Source organism: Melospiza melodia, chromosome 6, assembly GCF_035770615.1.
Source record: "Melospiza melodia melodia isolate bMelMel2 chromosome 6, bMelMel2.pri, whole genome shotgun sequence".
Classification (NCBI taxonomy): Eukaryota; Metazoa; Chordata; class Aves; order Passeriformes; family Passerellidae; genus Melospiza; species Melospiza melodia.
This window is the reverse complement of record NC_086199.1, coordinates 26,766,672-26,780,484: the sequence shown is the minus strand read 5'-3', so window position 1 is coordinate 26,780,484 and position 13,813 is coordinate 26,766,672. Positions and strand designations below refer to the sequence as shown.

General features: G+C 37.2%; 1 protein-coding gene across 6 annotated transcripts in view; it reads left to right on the top strand.

Moving 5' to 3' along the window:
• Window positions 1–13,813, top strand: part of AKAP6 (A-kinase anchoring protein 6) — a 257,113-nt gene that overhangs the window by 81,043 nt on the left and 162,257 nt on the right. For all 6 annotated transcript variants that reach the window (XM_063160393.1, XM_063160390.1, XM_063160392.1 and 3 more), the window contains exon 4: window positions 501–2,285. In XM_063160393.1, the coding sequence (XP_063016463.1) occupies window positions 501–2,285 (1,785 nt within the window). The remainder of the gene's footprint in view (window positions 1–500; window positions 2,286–13,813) is intronic.

Below are 13,813 nucleotides of genomic sequence, written 5' to 3'. Positions count from 1 at the left end.
CATGATGCTTGGAAAAAACATTCTGCCAATCAACTGAAAGATGGTAGAACAGCATGGATTTTTGAGAAAACAGGATTAACAAGGAGACTGGTACACTCAGCTGCCCCCAAGGTACCCTCCCTCCTGTTTGATGTAGTCAACACAGGAAATACTTCAAGTCTGCTGCATAGAATTTCTGAATCCCCACCTACTCAGTAAGTAAAACTGAAAGCAGAATTAAATGAGAAAAATACCAACACAAAAGTGAGTTGCTGTTTTAGGTAACTTGCTCTACCAGACTGAAATGAAGCATTTTTCAGCTTACTGCCATTTTTAATTCCCAAATACTTCAGAATGGTTAGCTTATTACAGGGCAAAAAGATACAGGTCAGTGATGAACCCTTCTCTAAACGTTAGGCAGTGAAACACAGGAATTGTTTTTTGTTTCATTACTTTGTGTTTTCTGTGTATGAAAATTAATATTCCAAAAAAAACCCAAACCATTTCTTTGTGTGTTTCAGGATCGTCTTGACTCTTTAACTGAAGTTGATGATTCTGGACAGTTAACCATCAAATGTTCTCAAAATTACTTGTCCCTGGATTGTGGTATTACTGCATTTGAACTATCTGACTACAGTCCTAGTGAGGATTTGCTTGGTGCTCTGGATGACATGACTTCCAGTCAAGGGAAAGCAAAATCATTTGAATCGTGGAACTACAGTGAGATGGATAAGGAATTTCCAGGACTTATCAGAAGTGTGGGTTTACTTGCAGTAGCAACAGATTCCATTGCTTCCCAGTGTAATGAAGCTTTGAAGGAGAAAGAAAATCATGTACCTCTTTCAGCAGAAGATGGAGAAGAAACCAAAGACAAGAAAGCATCACATGATCTTTCACTAGCATCTCCTTCTGGAAATTCCTCTCTTTCTAAAGGACCTTCCTCTGAAAATGGTGGTTTACCTACTGACAGCAAAGCAGTTTCCATATCAAAGAATCCAGAGGGCAATCCTCCACAGCACACTGGTGAAAATATCAAACACTCTCACTGTGAAAATTCAACACCTAAGAGGTCCATAAGAGACTGCTTTAACTATAATGAAGACTCTCCTACGCAGCCTACGTTGCCAAAAAGAGGTCTGTTTCTGAAAGATGATGTGTTTAAAGAGTACATAGAAGCCAATGATTTAAAAAGGCAATTCTCTCAAATAGTTAAAAATGAAATGAGTAGAAGTACACCCTCATTGTTAGATCCACCAGACAGGTCCAAGCTTTGCCTAGCTTTACAGCCTCCCTATACTAACAGTCCATCTGCAGTTAGTCAGTCATACGATTGCTTAAATACGATAAGTGATAAGAATCTTGAGTACACAATAAATAATCACTTTAAAGACAGTCCCATAAGTCTAGGAAAGTGTACTTTCTACAACAGTAAAGAAAAATCAAAACACAAGAAGTCTCGTGATTCTCCAGAGAAACTGAAAACTGACAGAACACCTGGAAGTATGTGTAAAACAGCTCCATCAACCCAGGTCAAAAAAAGAGGGTGTTCTGTGCAGAATGGAATTACTTCTCATAGCTCTAAGTCTCTGGAGGAGACAGAAACAGATTCTTCTGCATCCTCAGATTCTTGTAACCAGAGAGATCCAAATGGGCAATCACAAGGTAAAACTGAGCCCTTCAGCTCCCCAGTGCACAGCCAAAACAGTGCTTCTTCAGCTGGTTCTGAGCTTTCCAGCTCATCCCCTCTTCTGCTGAGAAGGAAGAAAAATAAAAGCTTATCTTCAACACCACCTGACACTCAAAAAACCACTAAGGACAGCGAGGTGTGGTATGGATCTGATGAATATTTAGCACTTCCTTCACATCTCAAACAGACTGAAGTATTAGCTTTAAAACTTGAAAATTTGACAAAGTTGCTGCCCCAAAAGCCCAGAAGAGAAACCATTCAAAACATTGATGACTGGGAGCTGTCAGAAATGAACTCAGATTCAGAAATGTATCCAACATACCAGATAAAAAAGCACAAAAAAAGGGGTAGAATTTCACCAAGTTCTTCAAGTGATATAGTATCCTCCTTAGGTGACAGTATTGAATCTGGGCCTCTCAGTGATATTCCCTCTGATGAAGATCTTTGTATGCCTGTATCTTGCATTAAAAAATACATGGAAGAAAAGTCAGAAAGGACTGCTGCCACTCAGCCCACGGGGAATGAGACTTCTCCTTCAAATAAATCAGCTTTAATTCATCAACTGATGCAAGATATACAACATCAAGAGAATTATGAAGCCATATGGGAAAAAATTGAGGTAAGGCAATAATCTATATTCTTTTACTATGTTCTTGAGAAGCCTATGTGTGGAGATGGAGCTGCTGGCAGGGATAAGGCTGCTTTTTTGTTTTCTTCTACTGCTGAAAATCATCTTCTCTAGTGACTGCTGGGAGTAGAGACGAGCAGCAATTATTGTAATTATAATGGATTGAACTTAACTTTAACTAAATAGGATTTGCCTATATTATTTTACTTACATCAATGCCCTTAAATTTGGTAAAACATTATTTTACCAACAGCACTTCTCTTTGCCAGGATTGGGTACATGGGTATTTTTTGTAGGAAAGGTAAAATAAAATTAGAGAATCAGGGATCTTTGCTGTATTTGAATGAAATTATACTTGATATCATCTGCCTATTTTGTTCATTAAAATGATTTGCTTTAGTCCAAGAATAGGAATCTTGATTCCTGTCAAATTAGGTATAATAGCAACATTTTTTTTTAATTAGTTCTCTTCCCTTGCAGTGATTATTTTCCCTCCTGTGTTGGTGGAACTAAGCATCACTTTATTTTCATTAACTTACATAATCCTTCTTAAATAATAGCAGTGTATTAGTGCAATATGCTAGAGCAATAGTTGTATACTATTCCATTAAACTTCAGATGAGATGGGACTTCACTAAGTTTTTTTGAGAATAAAGATAAACTTTGGAAAGTGAGGTGAATTTGAATGAATAATCAAATAAAGATCTAGCTGTCTCACTAATATAATTCTTAGATTCCATTCACAGTAAATGTTTCTTTCAGTTTTCTGATTAATTTGTCTTCCTGGCCATTGCAGAGAACTCTGCCTCAAAACATTTCATGTCCATCCTCAACAGCATTTAAGTTTTCAGAAATAGAAAGCTCCATCTCTATTGGATTTCAAAATGCTTTAACATGTGTTAAAGGGTTATGTTGGTCTAAATGCCAAATCTGATATCTGCAATATAGGACTAGTTTTATATGGCCATAAAGTCCTTCTTACCAAGCACAGTTTCTGTAACTTTTGAAGGCATGGGAAATATTATGACTAGGAGGGAAATAGTTGAGGTAGAGATATTTGAATATAAAGTAGGGGTAGAAAATAAAGAAAGAGAAATTTCTGCTTAAACAAATGAGGGTGCAACAGGTGTCAGCTGTAAAGGGCAGTGTGTAATGATGCAAACTTCTCCCTCTGTCTTCATGGGTAGGGCTCATCCTCGAGTCTTTGTAAGAAAGACTCTTTGTAAGAAAGAACTGTTTTAGTAAGTGCAGATTGTTTCTGTCCTGGAGTCTGTGTAGAGTTGAAAATTAGTCCAGCTGAAGCTGACAGATACAGAGCCTTTCATTCTGTGCAAGCAACAAAGCCCATCAAAGCTCCTTGTGAATACATAAGATGCTGCCTTTCAAATGACACTGCAAGAGCCTGTTTAAGAATGGGATTGTTGGTCTGGGGACCACTGCCTTCCACTAGATGCTGACTTCCTTTTGGCACGAAACAGGTGGCAGAGCAATTTCTTGTATCATACTCTCAAATCACCATCTTTATTTTTATCAAACTTTTTGAAAAGGTAATTTTCTTTTGAGGGGCCGTCTTACTGGAGGAGTAAGAATCAGCTGTAACATCTGGCTGCAGCTGTGAACACCCTCTTCCCCTCCATCCTTTCCTCACCTCCTCTGGAAAGTGGATTGAGCTTGTGACAGCAATTAAGAGTGGTTAGCTGTTCTGTGGCCAGGGCAAACACTTCTAGCTGGTGACTCCAGCTGCTGCTCTTGTCCTTGAGGAGCTTGACTGCTGCTGACACTGCATTTTCTACAATTTCTCAGTGTTTCTGGTTGTGATGAATGTTTGGAAAGTGTTAATGTGGAATTTGGAAATAATCTCATGAAGTGCGTTTGGCTCATAGTAAAAGAAGGGCTTAAAACAGAAAGAAAAGCAGATGCAAAGAGGACTGCTAGGAAGAGAGAGCTCAGTATTCCATCAGCTTAAAAGCAGCACATAAGTTTCATATTTCACTAAATATGCTTCCTGAATAGTGAATAAAAATAACCAGGTGAAAAATTTTTAAATACTTAATAAAAATTATACTATTTTAAAGAAATATAAGTTTTCCCCAAGCTGCTTATTTACCCAAGTTTTTCTATTATTACTAGTTATTAAATCTTCTTGTAATTTTTTCACTTTTTCAAAAGCTCTGACCACGGTAAATCCTGCCTCAGTGACAATATGATCCCTTGCTGAGATAATTTAGTTTGACATAAGTAATAGGAAAATAGAAAATGCCTCCTTTATGAGCTGCTATGAAATCTTGTGGACAAAGAGGAATCTAAGGAAAAATACCACACCTGTATCACAATTAAGTTCTTTCTTTTACTAGATCTCCTGCTTCACAATTCCCTAAGACAAGAATCAAAAATGTGTCATTGCTTTTTTCAATTATTGTAAATTGGCTCTTGTGTTAATTCTGCTATCTAAGAACATGTATCCTACTCAAAAAGGAGCTTCCTAATTTCACAAATATATGTCTTAGCAATAATTCAGTACTGCTTTTGTTAGCAGCAGTTTTGTGCTGAAGAAGTCAGATCTGAAAGGTGAACTTAATTTTGAGGACAGAAGAAGCATATTATGCCCATTAGTAATCCAATCCAGTTGTACTGCTGCAAATGTCTAGCATGATGTATTTTATTTATTAAGATTGTAAACAAAACTAAACTTAGTCTTTCATTTTGAGGTTATGACAACTTAGAAACAACTGGAAGCCTCAAAATCATTGAAAGTAATATTTTAGCTAGGTAATAGGAAAAACAAGGAAATTTTGGTATTTTATTATGATTATTATGGGAATAATTTTGAATTAGTATAAATCTAGTAATATATTCATGAAGGTAAATTGTTCAAAATATACTTAAGCATTAAAATTTAATAATTTCTTAGTTATAGAAATTATAGTCATGGGCAGAAACTGACAAATTGTTATTTTTCATACTTGCAAATTAGGTTGATGTCCTTGCATGGGCATTATCATCCCGTTAATATTCCTGTCTGTCTACAGATAGAACTCTGCTCTACAGCCCCATTTGCTTTTACATAGGGCCACTTTCTTGCTTTGCAATAAATATTGCATAATCTTGTCATATTTTGTCTTCTACTGGAGGTAACCCTCTGGCACATGTATTTTGTACCCTTAGTAATGGGCACCTTTATTCTGGGATGCAAAACAATTTATGAGGCTGTTACTTTTATGTTTCAGAAATTACTTTTTGGAGTTAAATGTGAAAATGAGTGATACCAAATTCTGAAACTTCCTCTCATTGTTTTAGTTCAGCTTTTAGGAGCTGCCCAAATGAATTTTAGAATGCAGAATAGGCTGTATAGTTTCTGTTACAGTAGCTAAAAGGGGAACAGCTATAACAGCAGCATTCTCACAGATAATGCCAATAGAGTTCTTTGCTGTAAGAATTTGGCTCTTTGCCACTTTTCATATATGACACTAGGACTTCAGAGTATCAGTTTGAGAATGCTTCAAGGTTTGTTTCTGTGAGAAAGCTGTTTTCCTTAAAATCATATTAATAATTGGATCTTCCCCCCATTTTTATGTACAAACTTAAAAATTGGGAGCAAAAACTTATTTTGAACTGATCTAACGGCAATGTATTTTTCAATCATTTTATGTGAATAAAATACAATAACAATAAAGTAACCTTGTTCAGGCAGTTTCATCTTTTTCCAGAAATGGATACTAGATTGACTAGACTGATATCCTTGTGCTGCAATATGTGGTCATTGATAATTCCATCTACTTGTTTTCAGAGGGCACTATTAAAAATTACATTTCTAACCATTTGCAAGACACTTCATTTAAGTGAAGATGGGTTTGCTTTGTAGGCCTCAGGGTTAATTGAATGGAGCAAATTGCTAATTTTTGGGGATTTTTTTGTTTGTTTGTTTTTGTTGTTGTGGTGTTGTTGTTATATAGATTTATAGCTTGTTTTATCACAGGCTCAATTTTTAAAAGAGGAAGCTGAACTTCCTCTGCAAGAAGCAATTTGATATCGATTGATCCCATATTTTCAGTACATCACATTTCATAAACTTGTCCTGAACTCCATTGACTCCATATTTTGTCTGTGTTGCCCAGTTAGTCTTAGCGACCCGCCTTGTGGATGTGATAAGGAGATAAAATAATGCTGATCTATGAGTTTTTCAGCTGTCAGTTACAGCATGACCCAGGGTTCCTATAGCAAAGAGATGGATAAAAATTTTACTGCCTTCCAGGACCCAGGCAGGGAGCCCCTCACCCTTCTCTAACCATTTACCCCTCCTGAGCCCAGGATGCCCCAGGAGAGCAGAGATCTAAGACCCCTGTTTTAAACTGTAGTGATGGGAATAACTTTCCTGTTAAGGGGGACCCAAGGATCAGTGCAGCCTGCAGAGGAGAGTGCAATATCATATCTGAACTTATTAATGTGTAAATAAAGTGCCTAATGGATTGGTAGAGCAAGTTTGGTATGGAGATGTGGCTGGAAGTCCATTTGAGTAGTGGAGAGCCAGTTTGTGTCAGCTCTCCAACCATTTTTTAACAGAGGAGAAATAATTTGTTTAGGTTGAAAGGGGACAGACTTCCTTCTGGACAGAGAGTGGACTGAAAACACACCAGTATAGGTAAGGGAGAAGCTGGACTGCTTTAGGGGAAGTTTTGGAGGTGATTAGAGGGAAAAACTTGCAGAGAAGTCAAATGCAGTTTGAGCTGTGGGGCTAAGGTAGTGAAAAACAAATAGGAACTGACAACTCTGATGAAGCCTAGCAACAAAGAGAAACATGGAACTGAAATCAGTAATGTCAGAATAGGAGCAAAAAAGCAAACATAATCAACATGGCACAGACCTGGCTTTTTTGAATTACCAGATAAAGAATTTTTAAAGTGTTGTAGTGCTCCCCTTATATCTCTTGCTTTCAATAACTTGGTGCTTCTAATATTTGCTCCTTTAAAAAAATGGCTTTTCATAGTTTTCCTAACAGTATGCTTGCCAAAATCTGTTCATTTCTGAATCTTACTTACACTGCTACATACAATTTAGATTGAAATACTTCTTTTGGTTGATGACCAGTTTATAAAAAACAGTAAGTGAAAGAGGTATCAGATCCAGAAATTCCTTGGCAGCTCTGCAGTCTTCTCAGCAGTCTTGCTGCTTGGTGCAGCATAATTGAAAATGTCACTTCACATTTTGTACTGAGAGACAAGTTTGTGCTTTGCTGTTTTGAGTCTGATGATGCTCCCCTGCTTCAAAAGCCTTCAAGTTGGTTAAAACATTATTAAGCAATAATGTTGTATACATATGGAACTCTCAGATTTAGGCAGACAAATAGAGCTTTGCTAGAAGATATTGAAATACAGTAAGCCCTCTGTTCCTCCAAAACACTTAGTTCCTAACAGTTTGCTTGAATTTTAAACAGCTCCGCCAAGTACATTCACTTTTCTTTGGCATTTGCTTTACCAGAAATAGTTTGAGCATGTTTGAAACCAGCAATTTCCAAAAAAATGGCAAGTTCTATCTAAACTGTGAGAATTCTGCATTTTTAACTCTGCAACTGACTGCAGGAATTATGCTTCCTAAATGAAACATATCTTTTGTGAAGCATTTGCTTGTTCAGAATGGTTTGAATTTCCACTGTAAAGACCTCACAATGATTTGGCAGTGAGTAGTTTTAGATCAGGGATTTTTTACATTCAGGATTTGGCAAGTCATTCCAAATAATTTGTGGTAGGGGGAAGAGAGGGGGAGAGAAAGAAATAGAAAGAAATCTGCTCCCAAATAATTTTAGTGGCATTGCTTTGAGGGTATGTCTTCACTAGCATTTAGAACTGGTGGTATTGGATATGCCTATATCCAATGTTTGGCTCACATCTGATGTGAGACCTCTGACTGCAAAAAGCTTCATAATTCTGTCTTTTTTTGTACATATTTAGATACCACAGGGATGGCTATGAACAGCTTAGATGAACTAAGAAGCAGCTTCCTTTATATAAATGTTTCTGAGCCCTCCATTTCCATTCTTACACAGTCAGGTCAGCTTTATGTGACCATTGGCTTTGTGACCCAGAATCATGTCCTTAATCATCTATACCACAGCGTAGCCACAGGTTACAATGAGAGAATCCACATTATTTACTTGTGAACTGGAAACTTTCTTGATATTGTTTGAGGATCTGTGGATCTCTGCTATTAGGGTAAAGGGTGCAAAAGGGTTGAAGGTGGAGAGATGGAAGACTAAGACTGCAAGAGGTGAACTTGCTCTCACTGTAGCCAAGGATAGGCAGGAAGGTGAGCAGTGGGTGCCAGGTGACTTACCTGGATAGCCAACAGAGCTCCAGATCCAACAGGGACACAGCTGTAGTTTGGACAATGAATCACTGGAGACTTCAAGGTGATCTTATGCTATACTTGTTTCTATCAGTACACTGAAGCTCTGTTGTCTGCGATTGTTTGGTGCAAAAGTTTTCTCAGGAAGACAGAGAAAGACATGCAGAAATCACTGAAGCAGGTTTGAAAGCTTTCAAAACAGAGTCAAATTGCTATTGGGAATTTACTTCAGTGTGAGCGTGGTGGTTTAAGAAGGATTTTCTATGATTGAGTCATCTGTGACTGTGTCTTATAGGTGCTGGGAAGAAGATTGGTTCATTGGGAAGAATTTGAGATAACTTCAGATCTCTCCTGTTACCTACTTACTGTATTGTTTTTACGGCTCCTTGAAGTGCCTCCTCTATTAAACAGAAAACTATTACATTTGAAATTATGGTTACTAATATTTCCTTAAAAATTGTAAATACAAAGGGGTGAGAGAGAATGTTCACTGCCTTTTACATTCATAGGGATATGCCTTTCACAATGTTTTAAGGTCTAGCTTACAACATTACGTTACATAATATACTTAGTCTCTATGGTACTCATGTATAATGTATCTTCTGTGAGGAAGTACAGGATATTCGAGAAACATGCAATATACAAAAATCACTATGCTCTATTCTAAATGTTTAATTTTTTAAATAATACATTGCTGCTAATTTTCACCTAAATCAAATTCCAGTCTATCTACTGTTAACACATCATTGCCTTAAAATGTGTACATGCTAGAGATGAATCAGAGCAAGACAAATGAGCAAGGGTCTTGAGAGGATTAACCTGAAAGGAAAGATCAAATCCACTTACATAAGATTATTGCATAACTTCTCAAAATCTCTTCATATCTTTTTCTTCTTGTGTGTCTTTATGTATTTTGACAGCAACTAGTTTTCTTTCCTTCATCCTTTCCAGTATCTTATGATCAGGAATGAACCATTAAATCATGCTGACTCTCAAATCATTGTCATCATTAGGCATCACAGCGAATATAATTTGTGCTAAATATGGTCAGGAAACTGTCTCTCAGAGGCTTGTTTCAGACTGCCTGTGTGCTTATGCAGTTTTTCTTTATTCATTTTGAAAGTAACCAAAAGGGCAAAAAATAGTTTTCTTGTCTTTGCTTCAGGTTTTGGAGCAGAGATAAACCTCACAAACAGCTGAGGTATTCTTCCTGTATCAAACTGGGGTTGTATCTGAATTTTCCTAAATTGTTATTTTGATCACTGACTTAGATTCAGGTCAAGTAAGGTTTTCTCAAACGAGAGCTGGATTTGCTTCTGGTTTCCTTTGCCAGTGTTTGGAGTCTCTCCAGGCTAACATTGGAATAACCACTAAGCAGACAGATTTTTTGGTAGTAGACAGTGTAGATGTTCAAGTCACAGTAACTTAATATTACTAAGTGCTTTTTCTCTGCTGATGCCAGCATGTGACTACATGAATGCTTCCTCACTGAGCTATATATGACTGAAGACACCCAGGGTAATTTAAAATCATCTGTTGCACCATTAGCTACAAGACAATTATAGCAGCTAACCTAAAAATGTCTCAGGTATGTCCAAACTAGGGTCATGTATTGTAGTTCAGATCTCTTGCAGCTTTGTTGAGGTAGAGAAAGCCAGGGGATAAAAAGCGAATGTGTAAAAAACCAGAAAAGCTTCTGCAATTAAAAATGAAAAGACAAAAGGAAACAAGTACCGAGAGTTTTTAAAAACTTTCTTCCATAAATATGTCCAACTCTGGGGATAAAAAATGTTCAGAATTAGGGTCTGAAGAGGGTGTAGAAGAAGGCCCCCTAGAGATGACTAAAAAAAGAAGCTTTCTAAAATGCAAAGTTGATGAATTAGGAAGCAAATGAATAGAAGTTAATGGAGGAACTAATAGTGACAGGATTTCTTTGGAGACTGCAGGTGAACAGGAACCGGGTGCATAACAGGAGGCTAAATGAGGAAACCAGAGGAATAATAATGGAGTAAAGAGAAGAGGTGGTGAATCTTAATCTCTCCTTACTGTTGCCATATTTAGCAAAGAGTGGCAATCACAATTTCCCTTTTTAAAAATTCAGAAATCTTAACTGCAAAACAAGTTCATGGGTCAAAGAATTACAATATCTCTTGTGAGGTGACAGACTTAACCTCTTCTAACCAATTAGCCTTGAAAAATAGGAAATGCTGAATTAAACGTTCTGATTTCGAAATGGAATGGTGGTCATTATATCTTAAGTCATGTCAGTGATACAGCAGAGGTCAATATATTTAGCACTTGCCCACAAGCGAACAGCATCTGTTCTATTTTAGTAAAAAGTGATTTTTTTCCTTTTTTTCGAAAACTTTTCAGACGTGGTGATATATTGCCCTCTTGAGGCCAAAACTGCTTACTGCACTTCTTTCACAGCTTTTTGATTTCCTTCTCAAATGAATGAGCCCCGCACAACTTTAGAAACTCGGAGAACAAATAAATCATAATCTAGAACATTTCCTCCTTGTTAATATGATTTTTGTTCTAGTGTAGTCTCCAAGAAATTTTTTGCTATGTATTTTGTCCCAACAAATTTAACGTTGAAAGAGAGAACTAGAGTAATATTATCTAAATAAACAGTGTTGGGCCTGGCTTTGTGACCATTGGGTCAAAAACATAGTGGCTTGCTTTCTTTATCGCTTTCTTTGTCACTTACTGGCTAACTTACTAAAAATTTTTTGTAAAAATAATGAACATAACTTTCATTCAAAAGGCACTGAAAATCCCATGGAATTAATTTTGTGCTATGATGTAAGAGTATAAAATCTGGCTAATTTCATTATTTTAATGTGATTTATTCTTTGTTTGTGAAAATGTAGCATTTTTGGAAATTCACAAAGCATTGTTTAATTGACATCATTCCACTCGGACTTCAGGCTACAGGCATAACATGGTGTGTGTATATCCTGTACCTTTCAAGGAATTACATGCTCAGGGAACAAGCATTTCTAGCAACTGTGAGATCAAAGAGGAAATAAATGTTGGGACCAGTTAGGGGAGGTGCCTCCATGGCGCAAATTGAGTGTCCTCCAGTGCCCAACATGCACGTGCAAGGTAGCAGCTGACCATCAGCTGGGAATAGCAGCTGCTCAAGGGCATTCCACCCCCAGTCCACTCTCTGAAGCCCAAACACTCAGGGTATGTAAACCAAGGAATGATGGCCATCCATAACTGCCTATTTTTCAGAGCAGAATAAAGCTTTATATTAATCTATTGCATAAAGGATGTAATATGGACAAAGTTGTAAATGGAGATTAGTTCGTCTTTTGGATGCAGTTCATCTCATAATCAATACATACATTAGCGGTAAAAAATCTGAAAATAAATTATGTTGTCAACACAACATTTAAAATAATTACATGAAGAGGAAATGCAGTACTTCCAAGTACCCTTACATCACTCTAAGTTTCTTCAACATCCATAGTTATATTGGCAGCACTTTTACAAAGCATCAGGCGAAGTCCTAAATTTGCTGAAAATTAACATCTTATTTAGAAACTTTCATTATCATTAGAGCTTGGATCTATGTTTCTGAGTAACAAACATTTCAAATTGAAAGAAAGGGAACAGTGGAGACATGTTTTCAGGAGACATGATTTTTGGTCCTGTAGAATAGATTCTAGGACCTGTAGAATAAATAATAAATATGTGCTTTCAAACAAGAGGTCCTGAACTAACTTCTACATTTTCTATTCTAGTTTAGAGTGCACAAAAGAAAAAAAAAAGGAATTTGGGACTGTAAAGTGGATGTGAATTTACTACAGCTTTGTGCTACTATCCTTTATACACTACTTAATAGCTCATTTTGGTGTCTGGCATTTTTACCAAAGACAGCCCCTCTCCTGTGCTGTGCTCATGGTCCCTTCAGAATCCACACACTCCTCCCAGCTGCTGCTGCAGAGCTGAAGTCTCTCTTTCTGGGAATTACTGGCATCATCTTTTGTGGCTCAGGCAGATTTATTTGCTGTTCTCATCCTTGGCTACAAATTTCTGGAGACATTCTTTCTCCCTAGTTTACTGAGTGAAACAAGAATATGTGACCTAAAAACATTCACATGTCTTAACTGATCTCTAGATATGGTAAGTCTTTGACTTAGACAGGATCACATAAAAAGTATCAGCTACAAAGGCTTTAGTTTAGTGTATTGGATGCTGTGATACATAAGACAAAACTTATTCTGTATTAGATGCTTTGGGTATCTTTCTTTGTTTCCTTAATGCTGCTTAGACCTCCTGAATTTTATGTAGAAAAGAAATTACTCAGAAAAAAAGTTGTTTTAAGAGCAAGGAGAGTTTCTGTGAGATGTGACCAATAAAAGACATTGCTCTTTGTAAATAAATATATTTTTAGAAACTATTTGTCAATCCTAGTAGTATGATTAACTTTGAAGACCAGACTTGTATGATCCTTCAGAAGTTTGTACATGACTCAGATCACTCAATATCTGATTTCTGACTGTTCCACTTTTAACTCAGAGCTTCTGCCTGCCTGTTTTATTGCCAAAGACTATCACACTTCCTTTTTTAAAAAAAACTAAGTATAAAATAGCTATTTTTTCTTTTCCTTGTACTTCCTCCTCCTTCATTTTTCTCCCTGCATGTGCCCCGTTTCCTTATAGTCTGTTCATTCTGTTTCTGTCTCATTTTCAGGGCTCTTGGTCTCCTTCAACTCATGGGTTTCTCCTTTCTGGTGCTTATACTATTCTCACTCCATAGTGTCAATATTGTTTCATAAGAAACCTTTTTCCAGTGTACCCCAGCAATTTCTCCCACCTTCAGAATGCTGAACGAGTTGAATGCTGAAAATATTTTATTACAGATCCACACTGTAGAGGGTTTCTGACAGGAGCCAGTGCTGATTAGAACAGTGGGAAGTATTTGCTTTTTTAGCTGATACCTGTGTGCCTGCATAAGCCAGTGGAGATAAAGCTTGTCTGTGTACAGGGATGTGTTTTGGTCAGTGTCCCTCCCACTCTCCCTGGTGGCCCAGCAGCGCTGGCAGGAGGCACATCCTGCCTCCACCAGAGGGCTCATGCTCACTGCCCCGCTTTGAAAATAACTGGAATTCCAAGTAGTGGGCGTGTTAACTTAGGATGCAGATAAACAGAATTAGTGTCTGTCATCCA